The sequence below is a fragment of the Oncorhynchus tshawytscha genome, linkage group LG31 (assembly GCF_018296145.1).
Source record: "Oncorhynchus tshawytscha isolate Ot180627B linkage group LG31, Otsh_v2.0, whole genome shotgun sequence".
Classification (NCBI taxonomy): domain Eukaryota; kingdom Metazoa; phylum Chordata; class Actinopteri; order Salmoniformes; family Salmonidae; genus Oncorhynchus; species Oncorhynchus tshawytscha.
The window spans coordinates 175009-189405 of record NC_056459.1 but is presented as its reverse complement, the minus strand read 5'-3'; the positions used below and the strand labels follow the sequence as shown (position 1 = coordinate 189405).

The 14397-nt window shown below is 42.1% G+C and overlaps 1 protein-coding gene across 1 annotated transcript in view; it reads left to right on the top strand.

Moving 5' to 3' along the window:
* The window catches only part of snx27a (sorting nexin 27a), a 31661-nt gene that overhangs the window by 699 nt on the left and 16565 nt on the right, over nt 1-14397 (top strand). Inside the window, exons 2-5 of the mRNA XM_024396187.2 lie at nt 7646-7877; nt 13290-13482; nt 14067-14131; nt 14217-14321. Of these exons, the coding sequence (XP_024251955.1) occupies nt 7646-7877; nt 13290-13482; nt 14067-14131; nt 14217-14321 (595 nt within the window). The remainder of the gene's footprint in view (nt 1-7645; nt 7878-13289; nt 13483-14066; nt 14132-14216; nt 14322-14397) is intronic.

Sequence of the window (14397 nt, the reverse complement as noted above, 5' to 3'; positions counted from 1 at the left end):
TGTATGACCTTTCAAATCGAATTCTTCCAATTTCCCGGTTGGTTTGAACACATGGAAGTCGGAGAGTTCCAAGTTGTTTTGAACGTTGCAATAACTAGGTATTTAGCAAAGTGGCTAACGTTAGCTAGCAAGTTGCTAGCTAGTTAACCTCACTGCAGTAATTGACTGAAACGTTATCTGTAGCTAGCACCCATGCTAATTAGCTAGCAAGCATTTTAATAAACAAATCCAGACTGATAATCATTGCACAAATTTGTGAGTAGTATGTTTTCAAATCATCGCACCACCACCACAAACAATATGATATTTTGCTAGCTAATTTGGTAGGGTACGTTTGCGCAGTCAGTGAGTGATTTTTAACACTGCTCATGAGTGTTGAATGTCAGAGTTGTCATTGGTTTCTTGGTAACTTTTTTAATCATTTTTTGAAATGGGAGATTAAAAAGATAGGGCTCTCTCTGTCTAGCGTCCTCATGACTGACAGGATAATGACAGTGAGTAGGTCACTCAACCATCTGTAGACCGACAGTTCAACTCAACTGTGTGTGAAATGGGGGTTTTACTCAGTCTGACAGTCTACCATAGTGGGGGGTGGATTAGCCTGGTTATGTAGCCTGGTTATGTAGCCAGTCAATCATGCTTTGAAGTGTTTGTTTGCCCTATTTCTGAGTGTATTTGTGTGCAAGTCAGTGTGCCTGGGTGGAGTTGATACAGGAAAACCGGACCCTCGTTTTGAAAACATTTTGGGGCAAGGCCATCACCTCTAATTAATTAGGAAAATATCATTTTAATCATAACATCAGAGGAGGGAATTAACTTTTCATACCTTCCTAAAAAAGTTGCAAAGGAAATGGTCTTCCTTCAATACATTACTCAGTTTATGTAATTGCAGAAGCAGTGCAGTCTGTTCAGGACACAGATTTTTCTTTTGCGTATTAGTTTGCCTTACTCTTGAGGAACAAGAAAATGGAAACGATACCAAGCTTTTCTCGGTCAATGACAAACGAGACAGAATGAGGAACATGATTGACAACTTGCTGAGGCATCAAAAGGGTATTTCTACTTCCAAATGGCACCCTATTCCCTATGTAGTGCACTATGGGCCCTGGTCAAAAAGAGTGCACTATATAAGGGATAGGGTGATATTGGGACATGAACCTTTGTCTTCCTAACGGTATGTTTTTATCTATCAACTAGCCACTTTGCCTGTGTCGTATGATAAGTAGTGCTCATGTGTCACATTAATCAGCCACTACTGCTTCCCCAACAATTGGAAATAAACCTGATGTGTGTAGTCAAGTTATTCCCCTAGTGCCTAGACCTGTAGCTCACATTAGTGGATCAGGCTTGAAGGTTAGTTTGTTAGTTTACGCATGCACACTTGCAGTTTTACTAGATGGATTTAGGCTGTTGTCAATCCCTACTTATTTATTGATTGAGGGAAACCTAAAAGTTATGCAATGTTTTATTTTGCAATTTCAATTCATTTAGATCCACCCTTGTCAATGAGTGAAACATTCTCATGAAGTAGCCAGAAGTTGGCCAACTCTCTTGGTACTGTCCCTTTTTAAAATTTGGACTTTATTCCAATTCAGTTCACCTACCTTTACGTTTCGATAAATGGTATTCATGAGATTCATTTGGCAGATGCTACAGAGAATTGTTTTTCTGATTGATAGAAGTATCAAGGCTACATCAAAGCTGTGATGTGGAGAGAGGTTAGCCTACATCTCCCTATATCCCTTTTCTTTCCCCCCCGGTCCCCTCTTTGTCCCCCTGAATAAGCTTGAGGAAAGTTCCCAATACAGACTCGTTTTCAGCCAGCTACGTTTTCCACTTCATATTTAATAGGGTACTTTTTATTTAAAAGGTTTAATTCGCTAGTCTGTCGAGCCCTCTCCTGCTAGAATGAACGATATACATCTTATAGCGATCTATTGATAGGATAGGTGCCTTTCAGTCACAAAGCGAGTGATGACAGGGAAACACAGCAGAGAGGAAGAGGTGAAGCATTTCTATATGCATATTTTGGACCTAAGCTTGCCTCCTGCCTTCCCGCCTTTGGGACAATGACTCCCATTGTTAGGGTGGAGACTTGAGCATATAATTTATATACAGATCTCTAGATGCAGTTGAATTTCTTTACACGGAGGGGAGAGAGCATGATGCTTGTGAATTTGTATGTCCCATGCAATGTAATTGGTAACGATGAGTCAAAATCCACAACTTGGCTACGCAGCGTCATGGAGCATAGTAGGCTATTTCTTGTGTGTGGACTGACGACTGAACAGCAAGTGTTGACTAGTTAATAAAGGTGAACTAACTGAACAAAGTCGATCTCCTATATCCTTTTGCCATTCATGAATCATGAAACGTGGTCATGTCTATGGTATCATATCGGGACTAGTATACCAAAGGATTTCTGAAGTTTCCTTTCCTAGGATGTCTGGGCTTGCCAGACAGTGACGCTGAAGTGGGTGACTCTCGTCACTCAGTGTAAGCTCCTGAATTGGCATCGGTGGGAGAGCCTTTCACTTGACTCCCAAATTTGCACAGGCTACAGGTAGACTTAGGCTTTTTGGCGATTATCTGCAGATAAATTATGAAAATAATTGATGACGATGGTGAATCATCATTGCAGGAATAATGGTTCGAGGAGTGTATAATTGAGAGGTACCCGACTCTACGTATTTTAGTGATTTGTGACCCACCGACATTGCCCCGGTTAGAATGGGAATAAAGCAGCCCAAGAGTTCACACATACGCAAACTTTATTTAAACAAACTGATAAAGATGAACATGGGGATGGTAGTGGTTCTGTAATGGACAGAAACGGAGGTAATGAATACAACAGGGCACAGATGCAAAGGACTGTATAGATTGCATATGCTACCTGCAGAGTATTACACAGTTAACGCAGAGGGGCAACATGCAATAGTAGTAACTATGAAGAACAATATACAAATGTCACACAACTCACTTTTGGCACGCACACCATCCCACAAGTCCAGATATGAATGAGTCCAGCTGTTGTTGTGCAGGACAGAGATGAGCTTGCTGCTCTCTGACTGCTTGAAGTATTGTGTGACCTGCAGAGTCAAGAGGATGGGCAGCTGTCCGGCCCCTAGTAACCTCCCTAGCAACCTATCAAGGCACAGGTCACATACATCAGAGAGTTTGAGAGGCACGTTTATGGTACTCCCTAGATTCTCAGGCTCCGGTCGTGGGGAATGGGAGTGTGCAGCTCAGGGTTGTGAGGTGCTGATAAGTCACCGGCAGGGAATTTGTAACAGCCACCCCTAATGATGAGCAACATACAAAATAAGTAATTCCATGCTCGAATGTCAGTCTAGAGCCTATTGGTCCCAAGGTAGGTCTGGGCCCCCATCAGAGGTAGGCAAGGAGCAGTTCCTCAACTGAGGCAGGGCGGTTCCTCAACTGAGGCAGGAAAGTCCCCCAGTGCAGGAACCAGAGGAGGACCCAGAGCAGGCCCCAACGGTAAACTTGAGGCCAGATCAGGCGGCAGTGCTGGTGAGCCCAGGGCAGATGGTGGATCAGCTCGGACACCAGAAGCAGGAATAGGTAGTGCCCCTGGGACAGGACACTGGTGGGGGGGGGGTGAGGTCTGGTGTGTCCCCCACCGTCACATCTGGGGTTGAGTCCAGAGGCAGCAGGACTGAACCTGGATTGGGTGTTGCACGCTGGGCAGGTGCATCCTGGACATACTGAATGGGACCAGGGCAATGGCTGGGTCAGGTGAAGCTGTTCTGTCAGTAACTGGTGGCTGGGTCTCCCCATGGGCCCAGGTCAGGGCTGGAACTGTCATCGGGTCTGGTGCTTCTGCAGGATTCCATAGTTCAGGGACAGGCGGTGAGGAATAGGGTCCGGTCAGCAATAGGTTTACTACCGCTTGGCGACGCTGGCCGAGCCAGGGAGAGGGTTCCCCCAGAGTTCGCCGTGCCACCAAAGTGGCAGAATGCTAAAGCCACAGTCGTAGTTTGGGTTGGAGAGGGCTCCCCTGACTGGAGGAAGACCGGGATCTGGTCTGCTATTCGAAGATGCAAAGATCTATTCTGCTCCATACAAACTATATGTTCTTCCTGTACTTCACTCCCATAGGCTCCATAGAAGGGGTATAGTCCACATGGTATTAGTCCACTGTATACCCCGGAGCCATACTCCACTAGACTGCAGGTAGGCAGTATGGAAAGTGCCCTGAATGACCTGCAGAGTCAAGAGGATGGGCAGATTTCCGCCCCCTTAGTAACCTCCCTAGCAACCTTAGTAACCTCCCTAGCAACCTATCAGGGCACACGTCACCCAGGTCAGAGAGTTTGAGAAGCAGGTTTAGGGTACTCCCCAGACTCTCGGGCTATGGTCCTAGGGAATAATGACCTGAGTGTGCCGATAAGCCCGGCAGGGAATTCGTAACAATCATTCTGATCCAAGTATGATAATTAGGGCACACATCGAATCCAGGCATTAAAACGGATGTGTTGACTTTAGTAGTGCATCCACTAAATGTATTGAAAATGTATTAATTGTATTACCTGCAACTTTCTGAAGAGGCAGTGTGTGTGTGTGGGGGGGGTCTAATACTTTGTGTAGCTGTTAGCGATGATGCTGATGATAAGGTTTCCCAAAAAAACCTTCTCAATTAAATGTTACCTACAAAGTAGCCTATGCTGACCTGTCAGAATGATATCATGATAATTTATCAATCCAGTGGGTATTTGTTTTGCAAACACTATCATATGTGCACTACAAAAACACAGCTAAACAGCCTCTTGCTAGGTGTGCACTTCAATTAAAGGGTAACTACACCTAAAAGTCAACATTTCTCAGGTTTAAGTGTTGTTGTGGATGTGTGATTTTTTTTTTAAGAGCAAAAACCTGTGAAAAGCAGAAACCTAAAACAAAACCTTACATTTTGAGATAATGTGGGATATTTAATTTGTCTTAATAAAATACACAATTTGAAGAACAAACATCATTGTGACAGTTTCATATCTTGCAGTAAAAACTTTAATCTCGAGGAGGTGTTAAAGGTTTAATGTTCTCTTACATAGAAAATAGTCCTGATCTTATAGGCCAGGAGTGTCAAAGGTTACTAAAATGAATAAGTAATGATGGAAACAGTGTGTGGCAGGCACTCCCCTGCCCTCCCTCAACCCCCTTGGTACTCAGAGGCAGATTAGCCGAGACACCTGATGCTGCTGCCATCTGGCCTCAGCATCGTGAGTTAAGGAGGGAGGCTTGTCACCACAAGGTAAACTTGTAGGGCGTCAGGTAGCCTAGCGGTTAGCGCGCTAGTCCAGTAACCGAAAGGTCGCTGGTTAGGATACTCGAGCCGACGTGGTGAAAAATCTGTCTGTACCCTTGAGCAAGGCACTTAACCCTAATTTGCTCCAGCGGCGCTGTACTACTATTGCTGACCCTGTAAAACAAAATATTTTCACTGCACCTATCCGGTGTGTGACAATAAAACACCGTGCATTTGGAAAGTATTCAGACCCCTTGACTTTTTCCACATTTTGTTACGTTACAGCCTTATTCTAATTTTTTAAATATTTTTTTATCCACTCATCAATCTACACACTACCCCATAACGACAGCATAAACAGGTTTGCAGAGATTGTTGCTAATTTATTAAAAATAAATTTCACATTTACATAAGTATTCAGACCTTTTACTCAGTACTTTGTTGAAGCCCCTTGGGCAGCGTTTACAGCCACAGGTCTTCTTGGGTTTGACGCTACAAGCTTAGCACACCTGTATTTGGAGTTTCTCCATTCTCTGCAGATCCTCTCAAACTCTGTCTGGTTGGATGTGGAGCGTCGCTACACAGCTATTTTCAGGTCTCTCCAGAGATGTTTGATCGGGTTCAAGTCCAGGCTCTGGCTGGGCCACTCAAGGACATTGAGACTTGTCCCGAAGCCACTCCTGCATTGACGTGGCTGTGTGCTTCGAGTCGTTGTCCTGTTGGAAGGTGAACCTTCGCCCCAGTCTGAGGTCCTGAGCACTCTGGATTAGGTTTTCATTGTGGATTTCTCTGTACATTTACTCTGTTCATCTTTCCCTCGATCTTACTAGTCTCCCAGTCTCTGTTGCTGAAAAATATCCCTACAGCATGATGCTGCCACCACCATGTTTCACCTTCGGGATGGTATTGGGGACCTTCAAAGCTGCAGACATTTTTTGGTTCCCTTCCTCAGATCTGTGCCTCAACACAATCCTGTCTCGGAGCTCTACAGACAATTCCTTCGACCTCATGGCTTGGTTTTTGCCCTGACATGCACTGCCAACTGTGGGACCTTATATAGACGTGTGTGCCTTTCCAAATCATGTCCAATCAATTGAATTTACTACAGGTGGACTCCAATCAAGTTGTAGAAACATCTCAAGGATGAACAATGGGAACAGGATGTACCTGAGCTCGAGTTTTAAGCATATTTATATAAAATAAGGTATTTCTGTTTTTTTAATAAATGTGCAAACAATTTAAACGTTTTGCTTTGTCATTATGGAGTATTGTGTGTAGATTGATGAGGAAAAACATGCATTTGATCAATTTTAGAATAAGGCTGTAACGTAACAAAATGTGGAAAAAGTGAAGGGGTCTGAATACTTTCCGAATGCACTGTGTATACAGTACCAGTTAAAAGTTTGGACACCTACTCATTCAAGGGTTTTTATTTTATTTTCATACATTGTAGAATAATAGTGAAGGCAAACTATTAAATTGTGTTAAACAAATCCAAATATATGTTATATTTAGGATTCTTCAAAGTAGCCACCCTTTGCCTTGATGACAGCTTTGCACACTCTTGGCATTCTTTCAACCAGCTTCACCTGGAATGCTTCTCCAACAGTCTTGAATGAGTTCCCACATGTGTTGAGCACTTGTTGGCTGCTTTTCCTTCACTCTGCGTTCCAACTCATCCCAAACCAATTGGGTTGAGGTTTTAATGATTGTGGAGGCCAAGTAACAGACACATCTCAACATCAACTTGAGATGGTTTTGGATCAGTTGGACCACGGAGTGAAGGTAAAGCAGCCAACAATTGCTCATCATGTGTGAGAACTCCTTCAAGACTGTTCAAAAAGCATTCCAGGTGAAGCTGGTTGAGAGAATGCAAGAGCGTGCAAAGCTGTCATCAAGGCAAAGGGTGGCTACTTTAAAGTTTCTCATATAAAATATATTTTGATTTAACACTTGTTTTCTTTTTGGTTACTACATGACTCCATATGTGTTATTTCATAGTTTTGATGTCTTCACTATTATTTTACAATGTAGAAAATATTAAAAAGAAAGAAAAAACATGTAATGAGTATGTGTCCAAACTTTTGACTGGTACTATATACATAAAGTTTTTTATTTTATTTTTTACTATTTTATATATATAATATTTTGTAGCGATAGGGAATCGATAGCGAGAGACTCACTGCTCAGCCAACATTAGAAAGAGATGTATATCAGGGGTAAAAGTTTGGCAGGTTACAGAGCTAGACAGAATAAGGCAAATGTGTATAATTTCAGAGAAGGTGTTGGAGGATAGGTCTAACCAAACACTACCACCCTTAACGGGCATAACATGAGCACCGACTGATCCCGTACCACCATCTCTCACTCTGCGTCCCACAGTAATGGTGTGAGCGTGGAGGGGGCCACCCACAAGCAGGTGGTGGATCTGATCCGGGCCGGGGAGAGGGAACTGGTGCTTTCTGTGCTGTCTGTGCCGCCCCAAGAGGCAGACGGTCTTGAGGCCGGGGATGAGAGCGCCGCCCAGCTCAGCTATGACTACAGCGACAAGCAGGCCGTGCCCATCTCCATCCCCACATTCAAGCACGTGGAGCAGCACGCCGAGAGGTTTGTGGTGAGTAAAAAATACATAGTTTATGGGGAGGTATCTGGCTGGCCTTGTTTACTAGAGAATGACTAAACTTTTCTAAAAGTCCAATGTGTCTTTTGCAGTGCAGAGTTCGGCAATGCCAAAATGTGTAGGCCTTTGTCAGTAATCACGTACACAATGTGACCAATGTGACCAACAATGTATACTGAGTATACCAAACATTAGGAACACCTTCCTAATATTAAGTTGCACCCCCCACCCCTTTTGCCGCCAGAACCTCCTCAATTTGTCGGCGAATGGACTCTACAAGGTGTTGAAAGCATTCCACAGGAATGTTGTCTCCAATGCTTCCCACAGTTGTGTCAAGTTGGCTGGATGTCCTTTGGGTGGTGGACCATTCTTGACACACATGGGAAACTGTTGAGCGTGATACCCAGCGGCGTTGCAGTTCTTGACACAAACCAGGGCGCCTGTCACCTACCATAACCCGTTCAAAGACAGACATGTTTGGTCTTTCCCCTTCACCGTCTGAATGGCAAACATACATGGATTGTGTATCTGTTGTCTCAAGGCTTAAAAATCCATATTTTAACCTCTCCTCCCCTTTATCTCCACTGATTTAAAGTGGATTTAACAAATGATCATTAGCTTTCATCTGGATTCACCTGGTCAGTCTGTCATGGAAAGAGCAGGTGTTCTTTGTTTTGTTTACAGGGAGTACCAGCACCAGATCAATGTGCCGTGGTATAAGGTATTTGAGGTAGATGTGTACATGAAGGCAGGGTAAAGTTACTAGGCATCAGGATAGATAAGTGTAAAATAAAGAACAGATTAGCAGCAGCAAATGGTGTGTGTGTGTGTGGGAGTGTCAATTCATACCACTTAACTTATTCCACATTTTGTTGTTACAGCATGAATTATTTATTTTTTAAATAGATGTATTTTCTCACCCATCTACACACAATACACTATAATGCCAAAGCTAAAACATGTTTTTAGAAATGTTTGCTAATTTATTTAAAATTAAATATAGAAATATCTAATTCACACCCCTGAGTCAATACATGTTAGATTCACGTTTGGCAACGAATACAGCCGTGAGTCTTTCTGGGTAAGTCTCTAAGAGATTGTACAATATTTGCACAATTATTCAAGCTCTGTCAAGTTGGTTGTTGATCATTGTTAGACTGCCTTTTTCAAGTCTTGCCATATATTTTCAATCCAATTTAAGTCCAAACTAACTAGGCCACTCAGGAAAATGCACTGCTGTCTTGGTAAGCAACTCCAGTGTATATTTGGCCTTGTGTTCTTAGGGTATTGTCCTACTGAAAGGTGAATTTTATCTCCCAGTGTCTGTTTTCCAACAGACTGAATCAGGTTTTCCTCTAGGATTTTGCATGTGCTTAGTTCTATTGTTTCTTTTTTATCCCCCCCAAAATCCATAGTCCTTGCCAATGACAAGCATACCCATAACATGATGCAGCCACCACCATGCTTGAAAATATGAAGAGTGGTACTCTGATACATAATGCTTTGTATTCAGGACATAAAGTTAATTTCTTTGCAGTTTTACTTCAGGGCCTTATTGCAAACAGGATGCATGTTTTGGATAATTTTTATTGTACAGGCTGTAATTTCTTTATGCCGTCATTTAGGTTAGTATTGTGATATGACTACAATGCTGTTGATCCATCCTCCATTTTCTCCTATCACAGCCATTTGTTTTAAAGTCACCAATTCTTGAGCCATTTCTGGTAACTGAGTTAGGAAGGACGCCTGTATCTTTGTAGTAACTGGTGTATTGATAACTTCAGGGATATCTTGAAAAATAAAATGTTTTAACCAATCTACCAATAGATGCCCTTTGCGAGGCATTGGAAAACCTCCCTAACCACTATTATTGAATATGGAATGAGTCCCCAAAACATAATGAAACAAATTCTTACTCCTGAACTGATTTAGGCTTGCCATACCGAAGGGGTTGAATACTTATTGTCTCAAGACATTTCAGATTTCATTTTTTATTCATTTGTAAAAATGTCTAAAAACATAATTCCACTTTGACATTATGGGGTATTGTGTGTAGGCCAGTGATACATTATTTAGATTAAATCCATTTTAAATTCAGGCTGTAACCCAACAAAATGTGGAAAAAGTGAAGTGGTGTGAATACTTTCTGAAGGTGAGTGTGCATAGGGTCAGTGCAAGATAATTAATGGTTACCGGGACTAACTATTTAGCAGTTTTATGGCTTGGCGGTAGTAGCTGTCGCACTGCCCTCTGTGGCGCTTTGCAATCAACGGCAGTGCATTTGTCAAACCAAGCGGGGGGGGGGCGGGGGGCGGCGCTGCCCTGCGCTGCCATGCTCTCTTCATGACTGCAGGTTCCTGTGGACTAAGGCTGTTACGGTGACAGTATTACCGCCACACCAGCGGTCACGAGTCAAATTCCAAGTGACCGTTTAGTCACAACTGGGTTTCTCCAAAACTGCGCTCTGATGCTGCTGATGGTCATTAGTATTCTACCAAACTTTCTAACTGACAGTCGCTTATGTAGCCTAGCCCATAGTCTTATGTTTTGATACGGTGTGTATCACAACTGAGTGAAACATGTTCTTATAAGCCCAGTCATTACGCAATCGCAATGGTGGAATGTAAAGATACCTTAGTAGAAAAGGACTTAAGTGAAAGTCACCCAGTAAAATACTACTTGAGTAAAAGTACATGTAATTGCTCAAATATACATATTTATCAAAAGTAAATATTATTTCATATTCCTTATATTAAGCAAACCAGATGGCATGGTTGGCTTTTTATTTATTTGTAGATTATTTATACAAACAAAGCATTTCTGTTTAGTGAGTCCACCAGATCAAAGGCAGCAAGGATGACCAGGTAGGTTCTCTTGATAAGTGAGTGAATAAGTGCTAAGCATTCGAAATGTAACGAGCTGTCAGGGAAAAAGTATGGAGTAAAAAGTAGTAGTAAAAGTTGCTAAATGTGAAGTAAAGATGCCACCCAAAAAAACGAATTAGCACTTTAAAGTAATTTTTCTTAAGTACACGATTTGTGTAATTGCATGTGAAAACAGAGTTTTGACTGGCCACTATTTAGGAGGATCCCAGCTTTCTTATGCTGCAATATTTAGTGCTCAATTCTTAAAATTAAGCACATTCATCCACTTTCCAAAGGTGCCATGTGAGTTTCAAGTTTGGGGAAGCTAATTTTCACCATAAAAATGCATCTTTTTTATACTAAAGAAAAATATAAACGCTACATGCAACATTTTTTAATACATTTTAGAATAAGAATAAGGCAGTAACGTAACAAAATGTGTGAAATGTCAAGGGGTTTGAATACTTTCTGAATGCACTGTGTATGTACGTACAGTGCATTTGGAAAGTATTCTGAACTCTTGACTTTTTCCACATTTTGTTACCTTACAGCCTTATTCTAAAATGGATTAAAATATTTTTTCCCCCTCATCAATCTACACACTACCCAATCATGACAAAGCATAAACAGTTCTTTAGAAATTGTTGCTAATTTAATAAAAATATTTTAATATCACATTTACGTAAGTGTTTAGACCCTTTACTCGGTACTTTGTTGAAGCACCTTTGACAGTGATTACAGCCTCGAGTCTTCTTGGGTATGACGCTACAAGCTTGGCACACCTGTATTTGGGGAGTTTCTCCCATTCTTCTCTGCAGATCCTCTCAAGCTCTGTCAGGTTGGGTGGGGAGCTTGGCTCTGGCTGGTTCACTCAAGGACATTCAGAGACTTGTCCCTGAAGCCTCTCCTGTGTTGTCTTGGCTGTGTGCTTAGGGCATTGTCCTGTTGGAAGGTGAACCTTTGCCCCAGTCTGAGGTTGTGAGCTCTCTGGAGCAAGTTTTCATCAAAGCTCTCTCTCTGTACCTTGCTCCGTTCATCTTTCCCTCAATGCTGACTAGTCTCTCAGTCCCACATAATGAATTTGGACCAAAGGACAGATTTCCACCGTCTAATGTCCATTGCTCGTGTTTCTTGGACCAAGCAAGTCTCTTCTTCTTATTGGTGTCTTTTAGTAGTGGTTTCTTTTCAGCAATTTGACCATGAAGGCCTGATTTGACGCAGTCTCCTCTGCCCAGTTGATGTTGATGTGTCTCTTACTTGAACTCTGAAGCTTTTATTTGGGCTGCAATTTCTGAGGCTGTTAACTCTTAATGAACTTCTCTGCAGCAGAGGTAACTCTGGGTCTTCCTTTCCTGTGGCGGTCCTCATGAGAGCCAGTTTCTTCATCAGCGCTTGGTTTTTGTGACTGCACTTGAGAAATTTTCCAGATTGACTGACCTTCATGTCTTAAAGTAATGGACTGTCGTTTCTCTTTGTTTATTTGAGCTGTTCTTGCCATAATATGGACTTGGTCTTTTACCAAATAGGGCCATCTTCTGTTTACCAACCCTACCTTGTCACAACGCAACTGATTGGCTCAAACCCATTAAGGAAAGAAATTCCACAAATGTACTTTTTAACTTCTCTAAGGTAGGGGGCAATGTTAATTCAAATGCATTCCAGGTGACTACCTCATGAAGCTGGTTGAAAAAATGCCAAGAGTGCAAAGCTGTCATCAAGGCTACTTTGATGAATCCCAAAAATGAAATATATTTTGATTGGTTTCACACTTTTTCGTTACTGCATCATTCCATATTATTTCATAGTTTTTGATGTCTTCACTAATATTCTACAATGTAGAAAATAGTCCAAATAAAGAAAATCCCTGGAATGAGTAGGTGTGTCCAAACAATTTTTTTTATTTAACCAGGTAGGCTAGTTGAGAACAAGTTCTCATTTACAACTGCGACCTGGCCAAGATAAAGCAAAGCAGTGTGACAAAAACATCAACGCAGAGTTACACATGGGATAAACAAACGTACAGTCAATAACACAATAGAAAAATCTGTATACTGTGTGTGCAAATTAAGTAAGGAGGTAAGGCAATAAATAGGCCAATAGTGGCGAAGTAATTACAATTTAGCAATTTACACTGGAGTGATATGTGCAGATGTGCAAGTAAAAATACTGGTGTACAAAAGAGCAGGAAAAACAAATATGGGGATGTAGTTGGTGGTGTACCACTTTTGACGTGTGTGTCTTGTGGGGATTGGAAATGATGCAGACAATTACATTGATGAAAGCTACAATCTGTCTGCAATATTAAAGCTGATCTACCACCTAAAAAAAAATATAAAACTACAAATGTTAATCTAGGCACATTGGTGTTCCCAAATTAAGTCCAGGTCACACAACAAAATATTTAGAAGCATATGCAACCAAAATGGTCACACTTTAGAGCCCTGTGTACATGTCTCATCTTTTACAAGTGAATACTATGCATCATTTCCCCTGTGTTCTGTCATATGCCACCTTACCGCTCACCTCGGTCTGTTCCCTACAGGTGTACAACGTGTACATGTCGGGCAGGCAGCTGTGCTCCAAGCGCTACCGGGAGTTTGCTATCCTGAACCAGAACCTGAAGAGGGAGTTTGCCAGTTACACCTTCCCCAAGATCCCAGGGAAGTGGCCCTTCTCCCTGTCTGAGCAGCAGCTGGACACACGCCGCAGGGGCCTGGAGGAGTACCTGGAGAGAGGTGAGAGAGAGAAGGAAGCAAAGGTAGAGAGAGGTAGAGTGTACCTGTAGAGAATTGAGGAGAGTTAAAGAAAAGGAAAAAAATTAAGGATGGCAACTTAATTCCCTTCAATGATGTGTAATGGACATGCAGATAGTGCCTATAGCGCCAACACCACAGGTATCATATTACACACAGAGATGTGTATATATTACTATTATTACGTTCTATTTCATTCTGTGGTATTACACCCCTTCCATATGTCAGTGCTGGAGATCAGTTGAGGAGAGATGAAAAACAGCATGTGCTTTATTTTTGGAATGCCTGTGTGAGTTAATTAGAGGAACAAGTAGCACAGAAATCTGAGTTTTTGGAGAAGTGAGAAACCACGTATGCTGTAACGCAGTGTGTCGAACTCCAAGATAGCTCAATCTCCTGCAGACAGATGGCAAATCATTGCAATACTTGTGGAATGCCCTGGAATGTGTATGTACCGGTAATATAACTGCAGTGCACATTGTGTCCAACTTCAAGTGTGCACGTGAATGCAATATGGTAAGATGACCATTTGCTCTCTCTGTTTCTCTTATTTTCTCCTTCTGTAGTTTGTTCAGTACGGGTGATTGGTGAGAGTGACATCATGCAGGAATTCCTTTCTGAATCAGATGAGGTACGTTTGTGCAGACCGTTTCCGTAGCTCCAGGAGAGCATCTTAAAACACACACACTGATACTCACCTTTCCTTTCTCTGTCAGAATTACAATGGCGTTTCAGACGTGGAGCTGCGGATAGCCCTGCCAGACAAGACCATCATCTCTGTCAGGGTGCGCAAGAACAGCACAACTGACCAAGTCTACCAGGTATAGAACCGTTTTTATAGAGAAGTTCCTCACTTGTAGTCAAATATATGCTGACCAAACCGGGCGCGCGCGTACG